The 25,493-nt window shown below is 43.1% G+C and overlaps 1 protein-coding gene across 4 annotated transcripts in view; it reads right to left on the reverse strand.

The window, feature by feature from the left end:
- LOC138626848 (low-density lipoprotein receptor-related protein 1-like) overlaps window positions 1–14,668 on the reverse strand; it is a 102,371-nt gene extending 87,703 nt beyond the window's left edge. For all 4 annotated transcript variants that reach the window (XM_069708834.1, XM_069708818.1, XM_069708826.1 and 1 more), the window contains exon 1: window positions 14,013–14,668. In XM_069708834.1, coding sequence (XP_069564935.1) covers window positions 14,013–14,109 — 97 coding nt within the window. In that variant the 5' untranslated portion in view covers window positions 14,110–14,668. The remainder of the gene's footprint in view (window positions 1–14,012) is intronic.
- Between the last annotated feature and the right edge of the window lie 10,825 nt (window positions 14,669–25,493).

A 25,493-nucleotide genomic window follows, 5' to 3' on the forward strand; every position in this document is an offset into this window, starting at 1 on the left:
GTACTTATAAGAAAATTATACTTTACTGTTAGTTTTTATTGATGAGGCTCAACAGCAGGCGACATGTCATACTGTGGCTGTACATTAGCATGGTGATAAATCATTAGCATAATACAAGAAAGTAATTGAGCTGCCTTTCATGAAGCGCTATTGTTCTAAATTTGTATTATTCATTAAAATAATATGAATTAAGAAAAACAGCATTTGACTGAGAGCGGAAACAGGAAACCTCAACGTGAATTTTACTCGTTGATATTTCAGTGTTTCAATATTCATCGGCGATTGATGATGGGTTTTTTTTTTCGATCATTTGAGTTCGTGCCTTTTCTTTGGCAAACAGTTTTCTGGCAGCTGTTATTGATGTCATTGAGTTCAATTCAATTCAGTTGAATTTTATTTGCATTGCGCCGAATCCCAACATAATTCAATCAGGGCGCGTTAACAGCAGTATTACAGAGAGAAACCCAACGAGTTCCTCTGATCGTGAGGATTTGGTCATTACGTTGAACATCAGCGGTCTTTGGGGGTTTTTCTTCCAACATCTTTGGTAACGTTGCCTCTCTGAATCAACCCTCCCTCCTCAGCCCGCCGGCATGACCAATCATTTACATGTTTACTGTTATTTCAGTGTCGAGTAAAGACGGATTTCTGTAAGTCAGCGACTTGGGCTCAAAATATAAAAGCCCTGCACCACAAATGGGTGGATGTTGGCCGTGCTCTAACTTGTGGATTATTTTGGCATACGGTGTGACGAAGGAGCCCTGGTGGGGGAGAGGGGGTGGAGGGGGAGCATGAGATAGAGCAGGGGTGGATGATGGGATAAAGCAGGATAAACAGGATGACTGTATTTACATGTAAAGCTAGCCTCCAAAGTCCAGCGGCGAAAGGAATCTCGAAGTGGGGCTCAACCTAAATACCATGAATTCAGCCTGACATATTGCAGCACATTCACACACACACTCCCCACTTCTCCCCGCGATCATTGTGTGTGTGTGTGTGTGTGTGTGTGTGTGTGTGTGTGTGTGTGTGTGTGTGTGTGTGTGTGTGTGTGTGTGTGTGTGTGTGTGTGTGTGTCTTTTTCTCTCTCTCTCTCACAAGGTTATGAATTATTCATAAATTGCAACCAGGCTTGCGATAAAGCGTTTCCTCTTTGCTTCTCATTCCACTTCTTTGCTGTGCAAGAGCATGTTTATTTGTTTGTTTGTTTACAGGTATCAACTCCACGCCAGAGGAGGCGGCTGGTTGCGTCTATTGTCTGACATGCTCCAACTCGACATGCCGTTAACTCCACGTCCAATAACGGCTGCGGGAGGAGTTCACGCCCACCTCCGACTCGGCCGCAAGCTGCTGCTGCTGCTGGCGGGCGGAGGAGGACGGAGGTCGAGAGTGGAGCTCGCTGAAGGTGAAGCGGTGGAAGGGAAAAGGTAGAGAGGGAAGAGTGGAGACAAAAGGCCGTGTTCACACCCGCCATGGAAGTCAGTCTCAGGTCATCCAATCCCAAACACAAAATATACAGTCACAAATCATTAGAACGGTTTTCTCTTTGGCCGTTTCTTTCTTCTCTTCCCACAGACTTTATTTTTCATTCCAAGTGGCAGATCGTGATTAACAATGAATGACATTTTGCGGTTTCTTTGTACAAACAACACAAATCAAATCATTTTACTTGGATGGTAAATCAGAAACAAAATTTATAATTGCAGTAAATGAAGTGCAGTGAAGGTTTTCTTGCCACTGAGTTCCCAAATCGATTAAATTCTGATTCACAAGGTCAATTTGATTTTTGTTTCGATATCAATTGCATATGTTTAGTTTTATAGTTACAATACCAATTTTTCTTGGATATGAAGAACTGATTCTGTAAATTGTACAAAGAACCCTCTAACATAGTGCATTATTAAAAAATCTCAATGTTTACATTAAGAATAAACCCCAAAGCAGTTACATTAATGCATCTTTTATTCAACAACAACAAGATACTCTTTCTTCCTGGTATAAGCCCCGCCCACTGAAGCCACATATACACGTGATTAGAATCTCATTGGCTATACAAAGCGTCAATCATCGCCAGTGTGACTTCCGACTGGCTGGATCTGCTCGATACAGACTCTAATTGGCTGTTGTAGGCTGAAGACAGGATATGGAAGCTCCTATTGGCTCAGTGAGATGTCAATCAAACCAGCAGCATAAAGACACTATCTGACTTTACTGCTCACACTGTAGGAAACTATGAAGGCCTGCCAGGACATTTTGTGTGTATTATTGACGTAATAATGTGTTTTGGACTAAATACTTTACTGGGTTGGATTTACTGGACCTTTGTTGACTAAACCAGACCGTTGGGATTTTGATGGATCGTTTCTGGACGGTGAGACTTTGTTTGTTCAGTGGTGGTCTGACAAAGCGGTTTACAGAACCGGCTTAAAATGGGTCATATCATTCGAATCAGAAGAATCTCTGCTCTCCACAGACCTCTCACATGAGTCCACACATTAAATTTAGCGCTGGAGGCGAGGAAGTCGTTAAAACTCAAATGTCATGTGGCCAAAAGATCGATCTGAGATTATTCAAGTGAAGATCGATTTGAATCAGAAATTATTATTTTTAAGCCCAGCCCCATAGAACAGACATCTTGCAGAAGCATTATAAAGGTATATTTGCGTGTCAGGTGAGGTATAACCCTCTGATCTCTAGAAACAAATGTTGAAACCCGTTGTAATTTCAGCCGTGAAAGCCGTCAGCGGGTGAGTCTGGATTTGTCTGGTTCTGTATCCAGGTTTAAACAGAATAAATGAAAGCTGTACTCCAGAGAAAAGAGAAGCAAAAACGTAAACAGATGGCGCAGGGTGACATAAGAGAGCGAATTAGATGGGGTTGCAGCCATGAGAGCAAATGGAGAGTGGGTAGTGAACTACAACTGGTAGGGGGGCAGGGCCCTCTCAGCTGGGGACGGGCCGGAGATCTGAGAACAGACTGAGCTGGGACGTTGAGACGGGATGGAGGAATGTCACACATGCTATCAATGAGCTGCCTGTGTGTTTACCAAAGCGGAGGCTGTGTGAAAATGCTTTGGGTCGCCGCCATTTGGGCCGCATTACAAATCCACTGCCCTCCGCACCCAGCCACTGTCTGCTGCTCCTCCAAGATGAGCCCCATCTGGTCGGGAGGAAGACTCCTCTCCTCTCCCGAGGCAAACACAAGCCACAGCACCATTTCCTCCAAACACCCACAGCAAAGCTATAAATAAGTTGGAGGCTTGCCCTCTGAGATCAACCAGGGCACTACAAAGCTCCAGCAGACACTGAGGCTGCAGCCTCATCGCACCACTCAGCAGAGGTTGAGGGGGAAGGCGGGCATAAAAGACTGTCAACAGAGGTGCTGAAAGAAAGCTCGAGCGGTTTCAAAGATGGCCGTGTAAGGAGACCTTCCTTCCACTGGACAGACGCAATCTGAGCGTCCATGAGCAGGACCTTTTGTAGCAGCTCCAAGGCCGCCGGTCTGTAACTAACCGAGTGTCATGACCTCCCATGGACAAACCCGGATTTACCGATTAGTAAACAAGATGGAGAGTCTGCAGCTGTGAGGTTGAACTTTGGTACAACACTGCTTGCTTTATCAACCTGATGATAAGTAAATCTAAAGTTTATGGGCTTAGTTTAGCGTGTTAGCATGCTATCATTTGCTTATTGAAACTAGACACAAAGTACAGCTGAGGCTGATGGGAAAGTCATGAGTATTCGGCCATAGACTGGATATAAAAGGGGACAGGTCTGAAAAATGATTTGATTTTGATTTTGATTTTATACACTTTATTAATCCCCGAGGGGAAATGAGGCCGATGCAGAAGTTCCTTCAGCTGCAATACCACCGAGTGCCCCTAGGGGTCGGCTCCGAAAAGCCTCCGGCTCCATAGACTCCCATTCAACTTCTCTCTCTTATTCGTTTTCTGGAGTTCCATCTGAAAATAATCCCGTAATTAATTAGAAAATAAGCCTCAAAAAGACCTGTTTTTGGGGAGCGTGTCTGTTTGATTGACAGGCCTGTGGAGCAGTCAGGTTTCGGCTATCGGGTGGAGGGATGTCGTATCATTGGGTTTCCAATCAGATCAGTCAGATCCACTGCTTGCTCCTCCCCCAGCTCGTCCAAATATGGCCAATCATGATTGTTGAGACATTTAACTCCAAACTACAAATATCAGAAGAAGTAAAATTCAAGAAAAATACATTTAACAGTTGTTGAGATTCTGAGTCTGCACCGGTGTGTTGAACTGACCGAGCCGCTGCCATGCTCATTTGTGGAATACTATTTTACATGAACACCGTGAATGATTAGTTGAATGTTATCACACAACCCTGGAATCTACCTGGCTCTGTAGAAATGGGATTTTCCTTGACGGTTTTTTTCTGCAATGTCAGTAAGACTAATGTGAAATATTGTGTATTTTGATAATGTATTTTGTTCTTACATAAAGTTAATGACAGCATCTGCTTTCCTTTACAACTGTACATACAACCAAACTTCAGGAAGCTACAGCTGCTCTGATTTCAGGAGGTGATGTTCTCTGGCTGCCGAGGCTTCGTTACTGCTACCGAGTCATCCAGAACTACTGAGCATAATAAAGCTGGCAGGCAGCAGAAAAGCACCAGGTGGGTGTGTTGGCTCAAGCAAATGCATAGTGAAGTTATCTAAAATGCTCACAGAGTGTTGAAATGTCTGATGGGAAATGTACCGAGTTTAGTCTACTGAAGACTGCGTGTTCTCGCACAAATAAAATACTTACTTCGATGGTTTCTCAAGTGGAGAAAATGCTTCTGTTATCCCGGATTCTTTTCAGTGCTATGCAAGATAAAGCTTCATTACGTTTTCAAATATTTTGGAGAGGGGAGGTTTATCTGAGGGCAAGATAAACAACTCGAGTTGAGCGGAATCAATCTCAACCCTGACGCCCACTTGGCAAAACCTTGATTTGCACTTTATCTTTACTAGGAGCCACAGACTCGGAAAAAAACAGCAACACAGCTAGTTTAACATTGAATCAAAAATAAAAGATGAGATATGCTGCAGGGCATCAACGATAAACAACTCAGATAACGCAATCATATTGGTGTTTTTTTCTCAGAAACTCCAACCCCACGCAGACAATACCCCGATGAACTTCCTGTCGAAACTGAGACGACACAACATCAACTTTGGCCTGTAATTGGACAGCAAACAGCCACAAGAGAAATGAAGGAATTCATGCAGGACAGAGAAGGGGACACGGGTTTATTTTGTCGACCTTCTGACTGACCTACGGTTCTGCTAAGAACCAAAAATGAGGGAAGAGCATGTTGGCCTGTTTGGCTGCGGCCTGCCACCTCTTCATCCACCTCCACAGCCGAGGCAGGAACGCTTCAGGGTTTTGTAATGGAAGAGAGTGAGAAGAAGGTAGAGGGAGGGAAAAAAAGTTTTCCAATTTGTCATGTCACAAAACAGAGAAAAAGAGGCCCCGGCGGCTGTGCCTCTTAAATAAACCTTTCCGGCAGGGTTTGGAGGAGCTGTAAAAGTCTAGTCAGTGGTGACCAAATGGGATAGGAGAGAACAAAAATTCAGACGGTAATTAAATACGGATTAGCACCAAGAATAGAGCACAAAAAATGTTCACGTTTAAATCACCACATCCACGTTTTAAAAAATTGAAATACAAAAGAGGGTGTGGCGACACTTCTGAGTGGACACCGTTTATAAAACTATATAAAAGTGTTCGTAGCTTCCGGGTCTGAAAAATGAGGCCAAAGCAGAAGTGCCTTAATCTGCAATGCCACCGAGTGCCACTAGAGGTCAGCTCCAAAAAGCCTCAGGTGCCATAGACTCCCATTCAACTTCTCCATTCAAATTCTAAGTGAATAAAATGTGTCCAGCAGTTATCTCGGTGTTGTTAGCTAAAGTCACTCCTTCTTATTAGTTTTCTGGAGGTCCATCTGAAAATAATCCCTCATTAATTCGCAAATAAGCTTAAAAAGCTTTTTGGGGAGGGCATGTCTGTTTGATTGACAGGCCTGTGGTGCAGTCAGGTTACAGCTATTGGTGGGCGGGGCATAGTATCATCCGGTTTCCAATCAGATCAGTCAGATCCACCGCTGGCTCCTCCCCCAGCTCGTCCAAATATGGTCACTTTCTGCTCCGAACCAAACTCGCAAGATGGCGACTCGAAGCTTCATAACGTTCCCAAACCAACGGGTGACGTCACTGTTGGCCGCCGCTTGGTGCACACTCGCTCGGCTGTTCACCTTATGGCTCGACATGCGATTCAGTCATACTTTGAAGCCATGTTTTGTGCGCTCCTTTGACAGTCTGTGTTTGTAAGTCCTTGTAAGTGCGAGTCACGCACGAACTTAGAGGCTGAGGAGAGCTAACAACAGGACCGTGGGCACGTCGGACAATAGCTGGCAAGTGAAACGGGGCTTCGTCGTGCGGTCAATAACAACCTGCCTTCCACCGTTTGCTTTTTACAGGTCAGATCTAAACAAAAACTCAGTCGGTCTCCTTTGTGATATCGCAAGGCAGAACACATTAGGTTAAGCAGAGTAATCAAATGTGAACTTAATTAAGAGCTATTTGGATGTCTGGCTGAGATTTCACCATGTCTCAACCCCGCAGTGGTAATCAGCCGTGACAGCTATTTGTACTCTGGACTCGGCGTTGGAGCAGCGAGGGAGGGAGGAGGCCGCGACCTCCTTCACTTCCACATAAGGATTAAATCGAAGTCAGCAGCGGAGTGAGGACGAAGCAGAACAACCACAAGGTGCGATGCATCGTTATCAACCCAGTCAGCGTAGACAAATCCCCGTGCTGCAGCGCCACCAGAGCGCACGCTGTACGGAGCAGCAGAGGGGGAATAATGATAATTAAGCCTACTTAGTATGCTGCCGGGGGAAACATATTAAAGAAGATTATATGAAATTCTTTAGTGCCTTTTCATAAGACCAGTACAAATTTCAAGTCCCAGTGTGACGCATGAGTTCCATGGACCCAGACGAAATTGTGTAGAATGTGTTTTCACATTGGGGAGGGGAGAAGGGGGGTGGGGGTGGGGGGGGTAATGCAGGAAATACAAAAACACAGAGGGAAAAGATGAGGCCGTTGGGGAGATTAACGTTTTCCTCAGACGTAGACTATTATCTAAGTTAAATTAAGACAAAATTTCCCCTCGGGGATTAATAAAGTATATACCTACCTACCTACCTACCTTATAAAGACAAACTCTCCATGACTACAATTACGATATATTAGCTTAACATCCCACGAAAAATCTACTTTCATGGCCTCTATCATTTCTGTAAACGTCAGCGAACTCGTAAACAACTCGAGGCTTAGAGAGAACTTTCAGTTTGTGAATACCACAAGAGGGCGCCGTTCAGATGGACTCGTCTTGTGTACAAGGTGAATACGACCTCATTTTAACGCTGCATAAGACTTATAGCACTGTCGTATACAGTATGTCTTTAAATATGTGTGCAAAAAGACAGCATCTGTTAGCTTAGCTTAGCATAAAGACTGGACACCAAGGGAAAGCACTAGCCTGTCTCTGTAGAACAGTAGAACAACCTCCTTAACAGATCCTCTGCTAAGCTATGATCTTTAGGGCTGCTGTTCATTGGGTTTTTGTTACGTAGGATAACATCTGTTCTTATAACCCTGTTACCCAGAACTTTTCCTTTAAGAAATTTCAGCCATTGTTATGAACGGTTCAGCAAATTCAACACACACATGAAGCTCCATCACAGCGAGCCTACGTCATGTGACGAAACAAAGATTCTCTGGGACACTTGCAAAATATGTCCCATGCCGTGTTGATGTGCGTGTCGGATAATAATAGTGAAGTAAACAGCCAACAATTTATTTCCAAGCGCACACACACACACACACACACACACACACACACACACACACACACACACACACACACACACACACATTTGAGTGTAGGAAATCTTCTACATGTGAAGATCCATAGTCTGAAAATTGTATCCAGCATGTTTTCCCTGTATTGACCCATAAAGGTGTTTCCTCCATGATGTGTGTGTGTGTGTGTGTGTGTGTGTGTGTGTGTGTGTGTGTGTGTGTGTGTGTGTGTGTGTGTGTGTGTGTGTGTGCGTGTGTGCGTGTGCGTGTGCGTGTGCGTGTGCGCTCAGGCTGAAGGCAGAAATAACAAACGTGGGTCCAACAAAGGTCATGTGAGAAGGTTTCTGCCGCAGAGTGAAGGGTGAATGCCTGCTTTAGGGATTAGAGTTACAATTAGGCTTATGTTAAGGTTAGGGCTGGGTACTTTGTGTTTTGGATTAGAAGTTTGGAAATAAATCTAAATCACGGTGGTATGAATAGTGACCCTTTGGGGCTGATGGAGTCTGAGCGAGAGCGGCGCTGGAGATGTAGTGTTTGCACGAATCATACTGTGGAAAAGTTCACCAGGTTGGAGCTGCATAAACTCCCTAATGTACTTTAACAGGAAGCACTGCAGTGAAGCGTGTTAAGAGAAGAGAATTAATTCAAAATAGTCTGTTACGCATTTGTTCCTGTCAATAAATTAAATCCTCAAAGAGAAGCTTTAATGGTGAGTGAATGTATTTGTTTGTAGCCTGATGCTTAAAAATAGGCTGCCTTTTTTAATTTACTTGTATCTGCTGGAGCAACCAAGGTTGAAATCATTTTAAAAACTAAACAAAAATCTCCTGCGGCTGGAAGTGAAACTCAATAATGTGTGCAAGAGACACATAATTGGAATTTATCAATAAACTGAATAAATTCAATTCTTTTTAATGCAGCAGCGACGTGGCCTCCGTGGTGCTTCACGTGAACTGCAAAGTCACGTGCAACATAAAATATCAGAGTCATCAATCCCGGAAGAAGTGACGCGGTTCAGATGATGACGAAACAAGGAGAGGTTTTTTTCCGGGTGGAAGATTCGATGCAGCGACGGACTCGGGTGCCGGAGACCAACGTTCACTTCCCGCTTCCAACCGGGACAGTCTACCACAATCGTGTTAACCGTTGCCATGACGACAAAAGGAAGTAGAACGCACAACGCAAAACAAAGTTCCAGTTGTAATATTAGATCGTAATCTTTCCGTAGCTCAAAATCTTTTTGTTTGTTTTAGGAAACGTATTTGAGGGTCGTTGACCAGTTGACTAGTTGTTGGAGGACTTGCTGGCTATATTTTGTTATCGCCAACAAACTCCTTGCAAGACCTGCAGAGATGACAGAACTGACCTCCCACAGACCTACGTGGCCTCTTGCAGACATGCGGGCGGACAGCATGGATGGGCCCGGACACAGCAGAGGGAGTTAAAGTTGGGTTTGCTGTTGGTGCCGAAGGGCTCGTGTTGACCTCAGCATGAAAGGCCGAACACGGATGTCTCCCAACTTTAAGGTTAAGTGACTCGATAAATAACAGAATATAACCAAAGACTGTCCGGTACGAAAACAACACTGCAAGGGTGGCAGAATTATACGATGTCCGAGTTTCAGACGGCGAGATGTTTATCAAGAGAACCGGCTTGTTACGATTCGTCAAACGTGGGCCGAAGGAGTCTCCAGACGAACCGGCACAGACTCTGCTCCTCCTGCTCGACCTCTACTGAGCTTCATACCGTCTTTCAGCTCATTGTTTTTGGTTTTCCTGTAACTTCAGTGATTTAGGTCACTCTCACTGCTCTCAGTGGGTTTTGTAAGCTGTTGGGAAAAAAAATTTCTAAAGAGCAAAACAGAAGGAGAGAAAGAGAGTCTTAAAGTTACACCTGCCAGGCGGCCAGAAACACAACTCCCAATAAATCAGAACGGCTGAGTACGAAAAGCTCTTATTGGTGTTTCACAACACTATTGATATCATTACTGTTCAATCTGTTCTATTATTAACCTTTTCATTATATCCACATTGCAGAAGATTATGTATTAAAAATCTCATTGCTTAAATCATTTCTGTAAAGCGCTATGAGTCCCAATATGGACATTAAGGCATCAAACACGATCTGAGTGTTTGCAGAAGGGAAGTTGCAAAAACTCCAGCTAATTTTCCATTTGACATTTAGTCACTTTCCCCTATATTAGGTAACTTATTAAGCAATCTGCAACTCATCACTATTGACACAAATCCTGTTCCCTCATGAAACATCTTTAAAGCTACAGATCAGCACTTTTACATTTTAAGGAACATTTGAAGCCAAACGAGTTCATCTGGTGTCTGGTGAGACGTTGCTGGAATAAAACACATACTGACCACATGGCTGATGAACTTACAGACGTGTTGGTGACATCCCCAGAGCAGGTTTCTGCTCATATTCTTTCTGAAGGGCCTCCAAACGCAGCAAGGAACTATCTTCCATCCCTAAATAGCTCCATCTAGATAGTGTATCTCAATCAGCGGGTCGCCAGTTGAAAGTGGGTCACAGGGCTGTTCAGACAAGTTTGCCCACATGAACTCAGAACAGTGAGGCAAGAAAGATGTTAACTTTTACAAGAGTTTTACAAGAGTTTTACAAGAGTTTTACAAGAGTTTTACGCATTCATGAAAAATGTCTCTGTTGTATGAACATTTTTAATACAAGATGCCCACATCAGATCTCGCCCAAGGATGGCAGAAACCTGACTGCACAACAGGCCTGTCAATCAAACTGACACGCCCCCAAAAACAGCCTTATTTTCAAATTAATGAGGAATTATTTTCAGATGAACCGATGGAAAACTAATAAGAAGGAGTGACTTTAGCTAACAACACCGAGATAACTGGTGGACACATTTATTGACTTCATATTTGATGAGAGAAGTTGAATGGGAGTCTTTCTGGAGCCGACCTCTAGTGGCACTCGGTGGTATTGCAGCTCAAGACACTTCTGCATCGACCTAATTTTTCAGACCCGAAAGCTACGAACACTTTAAGATACAGTTTATAGTTACCACTCATACACTTGTAAACAACTTGTAAGCTCCAGGAGACAGTTAGCTTAGCCTAGCCTGCAGACCAGTATCGGGTGGGGGGGGGGGGGGGGCTGTTGTCATCGGCTCATTAATTAGCGTTATAAATCTTGTTTGTTTGTCAAAATAAAAACAAAGTATAAAAGCAACTGTAGAGTGGTTGGAGGATTATTTAACCAGAAGCAGTGACTTCCTGGCTTTGCTGCTGTTTGTTTTTAAAGGTGCTGTTGGATAAATGTTGACACCTCCATGTTATCCGTGTCTCATCTTTAAGCTAAGCTAAGCTAACACATTGAACATACAGATACAAGAGTGGTCTCAAACCTCTCGGCACAACATTTTCAAAACGCCAAACTCTCCATTTAAGCTTCAAAATCCAATATTTTCTTTTTCCTAGAGCACAAGAGAACTTCGTCGTGACCGTTCGGCCACAGAAACCGTCGGTGCGACGATGTGACCGAGTTTTCCCCGACCTCCGAGTTGTTTTTCCTCAGGATAAGCTGCTCAGTTATGCAGTCGTGGCTGGTTTACAGTGTGTCATATAATGAGCTAATCTCAGCCAGATATTTATAGCAGATTTAAAATATACCCTTCGTCTGGTGTTTGCAGTAAACTGTTGCACAAGTGTAACACAAGGTGAGCAGCCACAAGGGTCCAACAAATGTCCCCCGTGCTGCTCTGGGTGGTCAGTAAACAGTGAAGTGGAAACCTTTTGGTCCCGTGGATGTCGTTGCGACGGCGGTATCGCACCACTGAGCCAAATGCTGCGCCGGTTTTTAAAGGCCTTCACCAAATGTCGCAGCAGAGACGTGCACAGAGGGAAAAGAGCCAAAAGAGAATCACTGCGTGGTGAGTTAATTAAGAAGGAGGGAGCTCGTGCTACTTTAAACAAAGAGGTTTTTAATAAATGAAACAAGTCTCGAAATGACTGACGAGAATTTAAACACGCTTTTCTACAGAGCGTGTTTACCCCTGAAAGCCTTGGATGGACAACGGCGTCCATTTGTAAGGGGCCAGTGATCTCGCTTTTTTTGCGGTGACATTACTTTCAATGAGCGAAACGATTGAGTTCCTTCATTAGGGGCCTTCGCCACCGCAGGGCCCCCAATTAGCAGAGCTCTCTGAACAAGTTGAGACTGTTCGCGGAGGTCTCGTCCTGGAAACAAAGAGCAGTTTAGACCCAATTAAACGTGAGGGGTTGCTTCGTAAACCTCGGGGGCCTTTACAGTGGCACTGAGACACAGAGAGAAATCTTTAGAGGACTGAAAAATGGAAAGAAAAATGAAAAAAAAAACATTGAAGGAAAGCCTGTAAAGAAAAACTAGAGTTTACCAGCAGTATGTGTGGTTCAAAAAGGCCCTAAAAAAAAAAAGGTTATGAAGCTGTTTGAAGGGGAGCGATGCAGTTAACAAAGAAGAGTGGCTGAGGTGAGCTGTGATGGCTCTACTGATGATTGGTCAATTTACTTGCTTGGTTTAGATAGAAAATGTGCATTTAGTGGCCAATCAGCTTTGAAATAATCAGTCTACTGGTTATTTCTCGGTCTATAAAGCCAAATCGACTGTAAACAAATCTCAGTATATTTCCTGGAGACACACAGCAGCCTCTGCATCCCAGTGGGTTGTTAAGCAGAGCTGAGGTTTGTCGATCTTCTCTGTTACACTGCACAAGGCTGACTCATCAAATCCACACAATACGACTCGGAGGGAGGAAGATTTGACTAAAAACGAGAGCCGCGCATCGAGACGTGCACAGACTTTGTTTTTTTTAAAAGGCAGCATTTCTGTGGAGGAGGCGAGAGACTGCAGGTGATTGCAGGCTATCCACATCTATCTCCAAGGTGGTAATTTATGTGGATTTTGCTCCCTAAGAACCTCGCGGCAACCGGATTGCCAAAGTAGAAATGACATGACTTCAAAGGCGCTGGGGTGGGGGGTGGGTGGGGGGCGGGTGGGGGGCATTTATGGCGTGATGACGAATCTCACAAAATGCAGCTTGTGGTTCGGATCAGTTACGCTGTTAAAAAGCCCGACTGAAGTTAATGAAATGTCACATCTAGAGCCGTGATTAGCCTCGCAGCAACTGGTGCTCCTGCAGTAAAAGTCATACAAAACCATCCTCTCATGAGGCGAGTGATCATTCACATGCCAGATGTAAAAACATAAATAAATAAAAAACACTTTCCACCTGCAAAGAATCTAACAAATCTGTCTCCTCTTTGATAACAGCCTTTTTCCTCTCCTGGCAAAAACAGGGACGCCAGAGTGGGACTGCCAGGCTTAATAGTTTCCAGAAGTTGTTCCAGTTTGTGAAGGTGTGTGATCACAAGGTCGTAGGAGGGGGGCGGAGGGAGGGAGGGGAGGAGGGAGAGGGGGGGGGGCAGCTCACTATCTGCCTACAGATCTCAGTATGACTGCTGGCATTCAGAGGGTACACGGTGTCACACACGCCTGTTGATGGCGGTGAGGGAGAAGAAACAAACCGTGATGATGACATGGATTCATCAGCAGCAACACGAAGCACAGACGGACTTCAGACATTCAAGTATTACAGAGTTTTTCGGATCGAGGGAGAAGCTCAGCTGCTGTCATCGCATCAAAAACTGCTGAACAGACTGAAGCCAAGACTCATGAAAGACATTACAGCTCTGCAGATGTGTTTTTCTAGGTGTGAAATTGCCTCTATGTGCTGCTCCCCTTCTCTATTGACCTGTAAACGTGTGGTTTCAGCAGCAGGTACTGAGGCCTGTGCTGCAAAGTAAATCACCGCATGTCACTGTGGAGGTGTGAGGCTGCCTGTATCCAGCGCACTGTGGGGGGGGGGGTGTGCGATCACTGCTGTGTCACTGCAATATTCACATGATTCAGTGGGAGACAGAAAACAAAAGGTTTCATCCCCCTCCACGTTGCTTCCACTCCAGGGTACAGTCTACGCTCAACGCACGCGCGCGCGCGCACGCACACACACACACACACACAATGGACCCTGTGGTAATCAGCATGCACACACACTCACGGACTACATTTAGGACAGTAGTTGTGCTTGAATCGGCTCTGCTTACCATCAATAGCCCTGGCCGGAGCGATTACTTCCAAACTGTGCAGGAATCCCAAGAAAAGCAATCCGGCTGCCAACGTGCTGGCCGTGATGCGCAACATGATAGAAAGCCTATCTGGGGAGATTATTAGTCATCAATCGCTTCGCGGTCCTGTCAGGCTGCAGGCTGCAGGCTGCAGGCGGGCGACGCCGCGTACAGCAGCCCGGGCGGAGATGCTCCTCGCTGGAAATCCGCTTTCTGGCTGCGCAACGAGGGCTGACAAGGCTGCCGCTGTCTGCCCACTCGGAGACTATTTTTTGCAGACTGTCAAGGCAACAAAAAAAAATGTGCAAAAAAGACGCGAGGCTTCTCCCAGCCCGGGCTGCTCAGGGGCTCCTCAGATGCATGGACAGCCCTGCCACAAAGGCTAGCAGGCTGAACGGAGCATCCAAGCTAGCCGGGCTTGTAGTCGGAGATGAAGGGGAAGTGGCGCCTGTGATCGTGCAGCTGTCCGTCTTTTGTTCTCCCTGCCCCGGTGAGGAAGGCAGCCGCGGAGGAGGAGGAGGAGGAGGAGGAGGAGGGGAGGGGGGGAAATGAAGACGCCGATCAAATGTTGCTCTCCTCCGCCGCACCGCTGCTGCTGCTGCCGGCCACAGATTGAGCGTGAAGCCTGGAGCTCCGTCAGTCAGCGGTCTGACGGGAGTGACGTCGCAGCACCAGCGGCTCAGCTGCCCCCCCCCCCCCGACCCCCTCCCCCCGACACCCCGACACCCACCTCCATCCAACCCCGTGTAAACTCACCGGCAGTCCTTCTGCAGTCTGTCCCACTGATTTAATGCATTTACTAATTAGATCCCTGCTTCCATTACTTTAAAGTACTTTGGGGGGTTTTGTGCTAATTTAAATAATGATTATAATTTTCCTCACTGAATGATCACCAAATATTGTATAATTAAATTAAGAAACTGACCAGTCCAGTCCTCATATTATATATTATTGAATTAAAACCCCAAAATGAATAATTAACCTCTGTAGGATGTTAAAGTTTTATGTATAAAGGACCTCCAGAGCCTTGAAAGTGGTTAGAAAGTGACTAAGCAATCAGTATGCAATCAGACAGAAGAGAAAGGGTGATAATTAAAGCCCTTTACAAACGTTATCAAATGTTAAAGCTGTTCCTCTGATCGGTCAACAGGGTTTCCTGAAAATAATTAGAAACTAATCCATTTCTAATTAGATCAAATCTATATTTCTATGTGATGAGAATAAAATGCACCGCAGGAGGAAAAACTTAACTTACTCTAAGTGACATCTGCATCTTAAACATGGCGATAAAAGTGTGTTGCCTTCAGGGGAGAAGTTCTCAAAATAAATTTAACTTTACAAAACGGGTGAATCAAACGTCATTTAAAATGAAAAGTAAAAAGTGCATACTTGATTCAGATAGCATTATATTTATATCCGTAACAATTCCATTTTCCACAGTAATATTGTCGGTTGTGGTGGATGAGTCCAACTTAAATGATTTATGAGACTCAGCAATCTGAATCCATTAACACCCCCCCCCTCCCTAGATGTGGCCTTCACAGGACTGGGGGCGTTTCCATTCAATGACACTTATCCATTAGGATGCATGCATTCTTAAAATGGAGACTTTGGAGGAGGTGATCCTTGAAATGGGACGTGAATTTCTTTGCAGACAAATGTGACCCTTATAAATCTGATGCCGTTACTGCTCAGTGGTTTCCGTGGTCGTACCTGATGCCAGTTTTCTGCTTTCAGGAGGAGTGGAGACGGCTTCTCTCTGGTACAACAACAAGAAAGGATAGAAAATAGAAATTATGGATTGATCAAATACAAAAATTCAAATGTGCCTCTGCAGATCATTAGAAATAGGCTACCACAGTGGAGTGAATATTGTGTGACCTTTTTTTAATCAGTAAATTACTTGTAAGTCTGATGGTTTAAAAGAAAAAAAGAGGGGACACAAGAAAAGTGTCCGTACTTCCGAAGAAGCTGGTAGCCTCAGCTGCTTTTCTTGTCCTGAGGAGGATGGAGGAGAATGTAATACTGTATGTAAGAGGATTACACTATACCTCCCAGAGCAAACCCTCATCTGTGCCGGCACCTCGGCCAACCTGCAGGACGGCACAGCAACAAGCAACGAGCACAGGAACCTTTACTGTACCTCTGACCAAAACTGAAAGCCAAAAGATGGCTTTGTCCTAAGTTAACCCTCCGATGGGCTAAGAAGCTCGTCCAGCTGTTCAAGGCTGCCACCACTGATGCTGCAGTGCTGTTTCCAGCAGGAGTCTGCACATTTTATATCCACCTTGTGCAAACTGCTAGTTCCTGATAAAAGCTCAGTTCAGGAAGTGATGAACTTCAGTCCAGTGGAGTCGCCAGAGTGAAACAAAGAAGAAGCTGGAAGGTCACAAGTTGAATCTCAAGCAGTTTTTGGTCAATTTGATCAAATCAAAGTGACAAAAAAACCTCCGAAACACATATTTCCTTTCATCATTACAGACTGAAGCGAGTCTGCCAAAGAAAAAGTCTGACCTGTTGTTGTGAAAGATCATCTGATGATTTTAAGAGACACTTGACATAATAGCACACATCACATTGTGACTCTGGAAGGTGAACATTTCTATATCTTGCAGTTAAAATCTAAACCGTGTCTCAGTAGAAGTGTGGAGGTGACTGAAGGTCAAAAACTGCAGCAAAACTTCGTCCTCACACTTGAATGTTTTGTTTGCATGTGAGGCAGGGGGGGATTTTTGTATGTCAGCTGTTTCAATTCATCTTTAAAATATGTAAAGACACGAACAGTAAGAGCTCTTCTGACTCCACGATAAAATTCTTAGCAAATATACCTGGGAAGAAAAGGCCAAGATCAAGGACAAAAACTCAGATGAAGTCACAGACAGGAGACACTTATCGTCCTGTCCAAGCCACAAACTATCTGCCTGAAAGACAGAACATTTTTATGATGATGGTTTTGACTTGTTTGTCTTAACATCTCAATCTCAAGTTTTGACTTCCAAGTTACCGAAGTGTCTTTTCACTTGAGTTAAAAAAAAAAAGAAAAGAAATGGGAATAATTCATATTGTACATGTTTTCATTAAATTTGTATTTATTTATTTTTTCAAACCGATTCTTAAAAAAACGTGTCGTGCAATTAAACCAAAAATACGATTATGTCCAAACAAAACAAAGCAAAAGCCACTCAGTGATAAAAGTCACATCCAGCAGGCATCTGTTCATTTTCATAAAACAGAAGATGATGCGAGCTCACATGCAGCCAGCACTTTCTTTCCTCTCGATCCCTCTCAACTCTAAAAACAATCCTCTCGTTAACTTCTCATCATTGAAGTCTTGCACAGGTTCATCTTTTGAAACAATAACCTGAATTTCTGCCCCGAAACGTTGGACAGTCTTCCTCTTTCGAGAGGAACAAGACGTCATTCGAGGCTCGAGTCCGAGTGAAGTCACCAGCTGACGGAGTCAACGTCATGTTGGAAGAATCTTTTAGGATTTTTTTTCCACATTAAATCTGAAATTTCATCCATTCAAGTTTGACTTCGAGTTGTGTGACACTCTTTTCAGACTGAGTTCAGCAGTTCACTTTGTCTTGTATGCTCAGACAGAAACACATTTGACAGCTTTTTATATATATATATATATATATAATTTGCTCTCCTCATTGTACCAGTTCAGGGTGTGTTTGAAATGCTGTGCAGCACTGACACCTAGTGGGTCTACACTGACAATATTTTCCAAATACGAGGAACAATAGGTCCATTGTGTCGAAAAAGAAAAAACAAAAACAGCCTGTATTCAAAAATCTTACCGAAGTGACTTACGGCCTTAAGTGTTCTTTTCCGTTTCATCAGCCATTTTCAGACCTGTTTCTTATAAAATAAAATAAAAGGCAAAGCACAAAATCAGCTCGAGCGTACACCACATCCAGCACAGAGCTGTTTTTTAGGAACCTCAATCTCCTCTTGATTTTAGAGCCATTATATTTATCTATCTCGTACTTTGCAGGAAGCTTGAAAGGATGCTGCTTTTTTGATTAAAAAAAAAAAAAAAAAGATGCTTTGAACAACATTTGTTTGTGAGTTTTTAATCAGAAACTTCAATCTTTCCTTTAGTGTTTTTTTTTTTTTTTTTTTTAAATGCCTTGAAGTGTTTTGGTGAGATGTTTTATTTAATGTTTGCTGCATAGCAACAGTGGGACAGTACCAATTAGCGACCAATCAAACGTTGAGTTTCAGCCCAAAAATGTCCTGGTTTACTGAATCCTGTTGCTCAATCCTGATTTAACTGGAAACAGACACGTAGTAAACAGAGCATGGAAGGACTTTCAAAATAAATGCACAAATCAAAACACGAAGTCTTCATAAACTTCTTCATCAAACACAAACACACATACAAACCACAGGCATGAACATGTGACACACACGCCTTGTTTTGCATCTCTCTTGGGGTTTAATGGTTTCTACCTAAAGATGGCGCTGTTTCACCAACTTCTATGTACTGATTCAAAATCTTACATTGCTGAATGATTATTTAGCCGAACACAAGGCCGCCATGTTTCAACGCTTTCTGCATATTTTCCAGCTGAGCATCAAACAGATTCCGCACACTGTCAGCATTTTGAGCTCAGATGAAAGAGGAGAGACATCAAAGACAGAGAGAGAGAGAGAGAGAGAGAGAGAGAGAGAGTAAATAACCTGCATCTGGACGATTCAATGCCAACTTTAGTTTTTTTCACTGATTGTTCCGGTTTGTTCTGAACTCTTCTGTGATCTTCAATTTAGGATCAAAGTGTTTCCATTTCTTGTTGTTTGTGTTGCTATAAATCCATAACTTTAAGGTTTGAGTTGAGTTGTTGTGGTGATTTGTCCTTTCTGAGCTTTAAAAACCTCTTTTTTTGTTGTTGTTGTACTTTGAAATGAACAAAGTGTGATTAATCCAATTGTGTCCATGGTGACACCCACAGCAGGTTACTAGATTAATCGAAGGGGCGCCAACTATCGGCAAGAAAACTGTCCTCACGTTCAGGGAACACCGAACACATCACAGACTGGAGAAACCTCCTCAGATCACTTCTCAGTCAGTTTGGTCATCTCGCATTCATCTCTCACAAACTTGATCCCATCAATCTTTCCATCTTAGTTTAGTTTTCTTTGCATTTCCACAATCATAACGCCCCATAACACCACCGGCGTACCAACTCACACAACCTGGAAATGTATTGACTGCTCTTATTGTCTTCGTGTTATTCCCTTAGTGGATTACCTTTTTGTGTTACAGTTAATAAATAAATATTGATTTTGAAAAGATTAATGGAAGGGGTTATTCTGTTCATTTTTTTTTTCTTAATTTCACTTATTTTTCTTATCATTTTTTTTGTGTACCAATCCAGATATCCAAAAATTCATCAAATCAAACAAATCTAAGCAGGAAAAATCCCATAATTTAACTGACGCACCACTGATGAGCATTGCTGGACTGTGTGAAGACATGGCACACAGTGTTGAGCTGTTCCTGGTTTTTCCAGACATTTTGAGACGATGTTTATCACCATCGACCAGCAGATGGAGGCCGAACACAGATGACAGATAATCTGAGTCCAGAGCTCCTAAAATCATCACTTTCGTTTGAACTAAATCGGTGTTTCTGGATTACAACTTTTTAAAGCAGAATCTTTTTGCTTCACAAAATGTGTATAGAGATTGAAAGAAAAAAAACAAAGAAAAGGACAATTTCTGTATCAATTAACATGTAAATGTTATTAAACTTATTAATGTTGGCCGTTTTTTTTGTAATAAATTGATGTCACAATCCTCCGTACCCTCTCAGAATAAAAGCGTTGTTGATGTCCATCGGTTGTTTGTCCGTCTCATGTCTGACTTGGATCCATTTCCAGGATGGAGTTTGCTCTTCCTCCTCAGGTTAAGTGCTCATGTATATGTACAGTATGTAAAGATGTGAGAGAGGGAGCGATAAAGAGGGGAGAGATCACAGAGATCAACTCTCTGATGGCTGATATTTGACCCTGCAGCCATTAGACGAGTGACTCACTCACACTGTAAATACTCACATCCTTCATTATAATGACATTTTGCGCTGCATTAATGCCTCATTCATCTCTCGGGGTAATTTTCTTTTCCATCTGTTGCTCCTGCATATCGATTTGCACCATCATCACTGCAACATCAAGTAAAGTCGTCATAGCCTCGACTTAGAAAAACCTTCAAATTATACTGATATTAAAGGAAAATATTTTTTTTTTAAAAAAGGGATAAATATGCATTATAACATTTCTATTTCAAATAAAACCAAAAAAAAAATCAAGCAACAAGACATTAAATATTAAAGAAAGGCATCAATCAACCAGTGTCAACATAATGCAGCGGTAAAGCATCTCTTCTCCTCCTCTGCCGACAAATCTATCTGATAAAACCGACGCTGACTGAGTTATTCCAGATTGATTTTTACGTCACCGGATGGAGAGCCATCGCTCCAAACCATCCGAGAACTAAACCTCAGCCTCTTTCCAGAGCAGCTTTTATTGTTGGAGTAAGTGAAAACACCATTCATCTGGTCTGTGTCACGACTGGAGTGAGTATTTCATGCGTCACTCTTTCATCCGAGAGGAGCTGAGGCCCAATGATGCACCTCCGCCCAGTTTACTGCAGCTGTGATGGAAGCCAGGTTGAAGGGCAGAACGGAGAGGGAGGTCCGTGTTCATTCTCACTTTTTTTTTCTACTAATAAAATATGGCCTGATTTAGAAGATTTCATATCTACAGCTGGTGTTTTTCTTAATCACCAGAGATTAAACTTTACTTCATAAACACACACAGAGCTGCCTGCAGGCTTACATCAAACCTCTGAACTTATCATGATTTGGACTTACATCATCACTCTTCTTCTTCCCCCCTTCGCTGGTGCCCCCTCCGCCCCCCCCCCCCTCCCCTCCACCTCCTGCTCCCGAGCCAGATGGATTACCTCATCAATCAAAGTTCCCAGAATCACGGCCTCTGTGTGTGTGTGTGTGTGTGTGTGTGTGTGTGTGTGTGTGTGTGTGTGTGTGTGTGTGTGTGTGTGTGTGTGTGTGTGTGTGTGTGTGTGTGTGTGTGTGTGTGTGTGTCCAACCAATGCAGTGTCTCCCTCCAGCACGAAGACAGTATCAAGTATCAAGTACTGCAGCCATTTTGAGAAAAAAATTATATTTTAAGTAATCCCTTTATCATTTGTTCATCTACACACACACACACACACACACACACACACACACACACACACACACACACACACACACACACACACACACACACACACACACACACACACACACACACACAAAACGAAAGCCTTTTAAAGCTGTTTGACTAAATTGCATTATCAAAATGTGTGTGGGGGGTCCTGGTTGTGCGGGAGGGAGGAGGAGGGACATATCTTTACGAGCCAGGGGCTTTTAATTTGACAAATAAAAGTAGATTTCCAAAGCTCGATTAATAAGAAAGCACAGAAAATGAGGCGTTGAAAACAGAAATATGAACTTTTAAATGACTTTGAAACAGGAAATCAAAATGCAATTAGCTTTAAACTGCTTTTGTGTGTTTGTTTTTTTTTCATTTCAATTGCCTGCAAAGCATTAAGTAAAAAAAAAAAAAAAAAAAAAAACCCGACTCACGCGTCTGTGTTTAGTGATCTAAGATTAGCAAAGTTAAAAGTCGAGACTGGAATCCAAAGATCTTGACCAGTCGTTAACTTTTCTAACCCAGCAGAGGAAGTTTTACGATGCTGTACAGTCTTGGGTATTTTTTCCTCCCTTCCTCGAAAGGAACAATTATGGAGCGGGCAACGCTGATAACACCTAAGGAATTTGAGGCATGCACAAACAGCCCTTCCCCCATCCGCTCCCCCCCTCCCCCCGGCCCTCATCCCCCGTCTCCCCTTTCCTCCCACTCCATCACCGGGCCTCCCTCTCTGCCTCTTTACACTTCAATCTGTTGCTCAGATTACTTCCAGCTGGGACCCCGGTTAATAACCCACTCCAAAAAAAAAAAAAAAAAAAAAAATTCTTCAAAACTGATTTACACCAAGAAACGAAAACCAAACGGCGTAAAGTTTAAAAGGAGAAAAAAATAAAAGTGTTTTTCCCAACAGGTTGTGCAGAACCTGTGAGGAATAGTCGTGTTGTTTTAGACTTGAGGTTGGAGACAGGATTTTTACGGCTTTTATCAACACATAGTTACTCTGTCACGACCTGTTAATCTCCTGCAGGGATGAACGTTGACATTCACCGATCAAACAACAGCGGATGACTTGTGGAAATAAACATGTTGAAGTTGAGGAAGACGAATTCTTTAATTTGTTTTTGAGGTAAAACGTTTACAGAATTAATTCACACATAAACAAAAGCTTCATGACTCTGGCTTGAATTCAGTAACATGAAAATGTACTCTTTTACATCCTTTCTTTTTCTATCCTTTATATTTTATTCATTTTAGACCCGTTCACATGGGCCACACTGGAGCTGCACTGCAGTTGACATTTAGGGAACATCTGTTCAAATGGTTTCTAGAAAAAAATTTGTTTTGAAAAAGTAAAAATCTGCATACAAAAAAAAAAAATTCCATGCTGTTGAATTTAAGCTGTTGTAAAACAAAATGTGTGAAGAGTGTCAATTTGTTATTGTTCACATATAAGAAGCTGATTCAGCTGGTTTGGGTGGAGCTCAGCTATGTGAATAAATGTTACTGAACACGAGGAGCTCTGGCACACTTTCATTTTGTCGAAGTAGCTCTACAAGTTTTCTTAATGTGCTGTTTAGAAACTAAGAATAATTGCAGAGGCAACGCGGAAATGTCTCTGAAACACAAAGCACCTTTAAACTGAGCATTAAAATGAGATTCTCACACACAAACATACCTCTGCACTGTATGTACATATATTAACATTTAAAATAGAAAAGGTTTACCAATGTGTACACACTACTGACATGTATTTGCTTTTTGTCCACCTTTCCCTGCAGCAGCACCCTCCTCCTCCTCCCCCCCTCCCCCCTCACCAAAACTTCCTCTCTCACACTCTCCCTCCACAACACATTCCAGCCGCAGGGAATGCTTGACTGATTGTCTGATGACTGTGAGGGTGTGTGTGTGTGTGTGTGTGTGTGTGTGTGTGTGTGTGTGTGTGTGTGTGTGTGTGTGTGTGTGGTCTGTTCTGCAGACGTGTGAAGTAACTATTCTCACGTGAAGTCAGCACACATGCATGCATTTGTCTGTCTGAGCTTCTGAACACGCATCATTTTATTGCTTCTTATTTCACTACAACAGCGATATAAGTCGAGCCAAAAACATTTGGAGAAGAAGCGAGAGTCGGAGTGCACACGTGTAATTCATTACGTCAAGGTCCTAATTAAAACTGCACTTAGTGTAAATCTTGAGCTACTTTTAATGCCCTTCTTTTCCTTTTTTTTTTTTTTTTACTGTGTACTATATGTTCATTATCCTGAAAGATAGTTTATTTAGAAATTCATGACACTAATTCCTGACACCAACCCGACATGCAAATGCCAAAGCAAAACTGTGGTTTGTTTGTTTTTTCATCTGCCCGCCTGGTCGGTGGATGGATGGACTAAATCTTAAAGTTTAAAGTTGTTTGCGGAGATTGCGTCGAAATGAAAGTGTTTTCTGATTTAAAGCAGGTGTTAAATGTAGCCGGGCGCGGTTCAGATAAAAACTTTTATTTGATTTTGTTTTTACTTTTACCATGCGTCTGCTGCCCTTTTCACATAACGTAAAATTTCCTGAATGGAACGTTTGCCGGTTTAGCCTCTTTCAGCCCACTTCCACATGCTGTCTCTCTGTTAGCCCTTTCGACCTTGAACCCCACAGTGACAGTCTCAATGACCGAGACACTCACTCCCACATGAACTCCCCGAACCCTCCCACACCATTCATATCCACTTTCCTCCACACACAGACTCCCCTTCCTCCCAAACAGCCCACTTTGATGACTGAGGTTCTCCCCCACTCTATTGATGCTGTGTGTGTGTGTGTGTGTGTGTGTGTGTGTGTGTGTGTGTGTGTGTGTGTGTGTGTGTGTGTGTGTGTGTGTGTGTGTGTGTGTGTGTGGTGTTGGGTGTGTTGGTCGTTAATGCAGGGAAAGGGTGGATTTTCCTCAACATGTGCTGTTGTCCTTAAATAGCTTCTTTATGTGTGGTAGTCGTTTTGTTGTGTTTATCACTAGTTTTCTATCAGCAAAGATGGAGTTTCATATTTTACTTTCGATAACAACTAAAATAAACGGAATTATATCAACACAAAACTCCACAAGATGTGGTATTTATTTCTCTGAAAAGACCCTTTGATCCTGTTTTTCTAAACACTTGAATGTTAAGGTTAACGCCCACATCAAAGTCAGAATAAACTATAAAGTATAAAAAAAGTCTCTTCTCCTCGACATACCACTCACACCCACGCCTACATACACATATAAGCACGTACGTACACACGCACACGCACACGCACACACACACACACACACACACACACACACACACACACACACACACACACACACACACACACACACACACACACACACACACACACAAGCAGCTTGGTGACCCCAGAGGTAATAAGTATGGATTCGCAGGCTAGAGCACTTATGGGTGGAGGGGGCTGGGTTACTTAGCAACTAGCCTGTTGATGACCAAACAATGTTCATGTCGTCAAAGTGGCTGCTGGTGCCAGATGGAGGTTCTGCTGAGTGCAACAATGTCACTGGTGTGCTCCCAAATGGATGAACAGACAAAGACCGGCTGCTGGACTCGACGCCGCGAAGCCATTACGGTTGGAGTTCAGGGGAAATACGGGTGTTTTTGGTTTTTATTGTCCACAGAGAGGACGGTGAAGCTACAGGAACGTGCAGATCCTGATAACTCTGCAACCCGTTACGTTAGTTTATGAAATGTCTCAGACAGTCTGCAAACGAGAACGTGTGACCTTCTTAAAAACTACAGATTGCATTAGTTTATCCTAAACTAAGACCATATAGACAACTATTACTCTACCATATCATAAAGTGTTGATTTGCATTTGTGAGTGAAGCAAATTACAAGCAAACTGCACAGAACACTGGAAAAGGACTGGCAAGGTCACACGGCTCAGCTTACTCATTTGAATAACATCCACACAATGCCGAAGGGAAGTCTGCTCTGCCCACCAGTTGTAGAAATGTCCAAATGCAGCCTGAGACTCTGTTTATCCATCGAACAGATGCTCTTTAAAAAGTCCTGTTTGGTGTCATCTCTGCGGTTGAGCTTCGCACGCTGGAAAAAAACACAAATGTGATTCACTCTTTTTTCTTGGAGGGATTTTTGGCTTCAGCCCCAAATATTAGCCCAAAAAATAGTGACTAATCAAATATAAATTGACACATGACGCAATATGGAGCTTACAGTTTTCGAGATTTACAATT

This window comes from Brachyistius frenatus, unplaced genomic scaffold, assembly GCF_029030835.1.
Source record: "Brachyistius frenatus isolate BFR_SWC_R1_liver_20210118 unplaced genomic scaffold, ASM2903083v1 Contig_4, whole genome shotgun sequence".
Lineage (NCBI taxonomy): Eukaryota > Metazoa > Chordata > Actinopteri > Embiotocidae > Brachyistius > Brachyistius frenatus.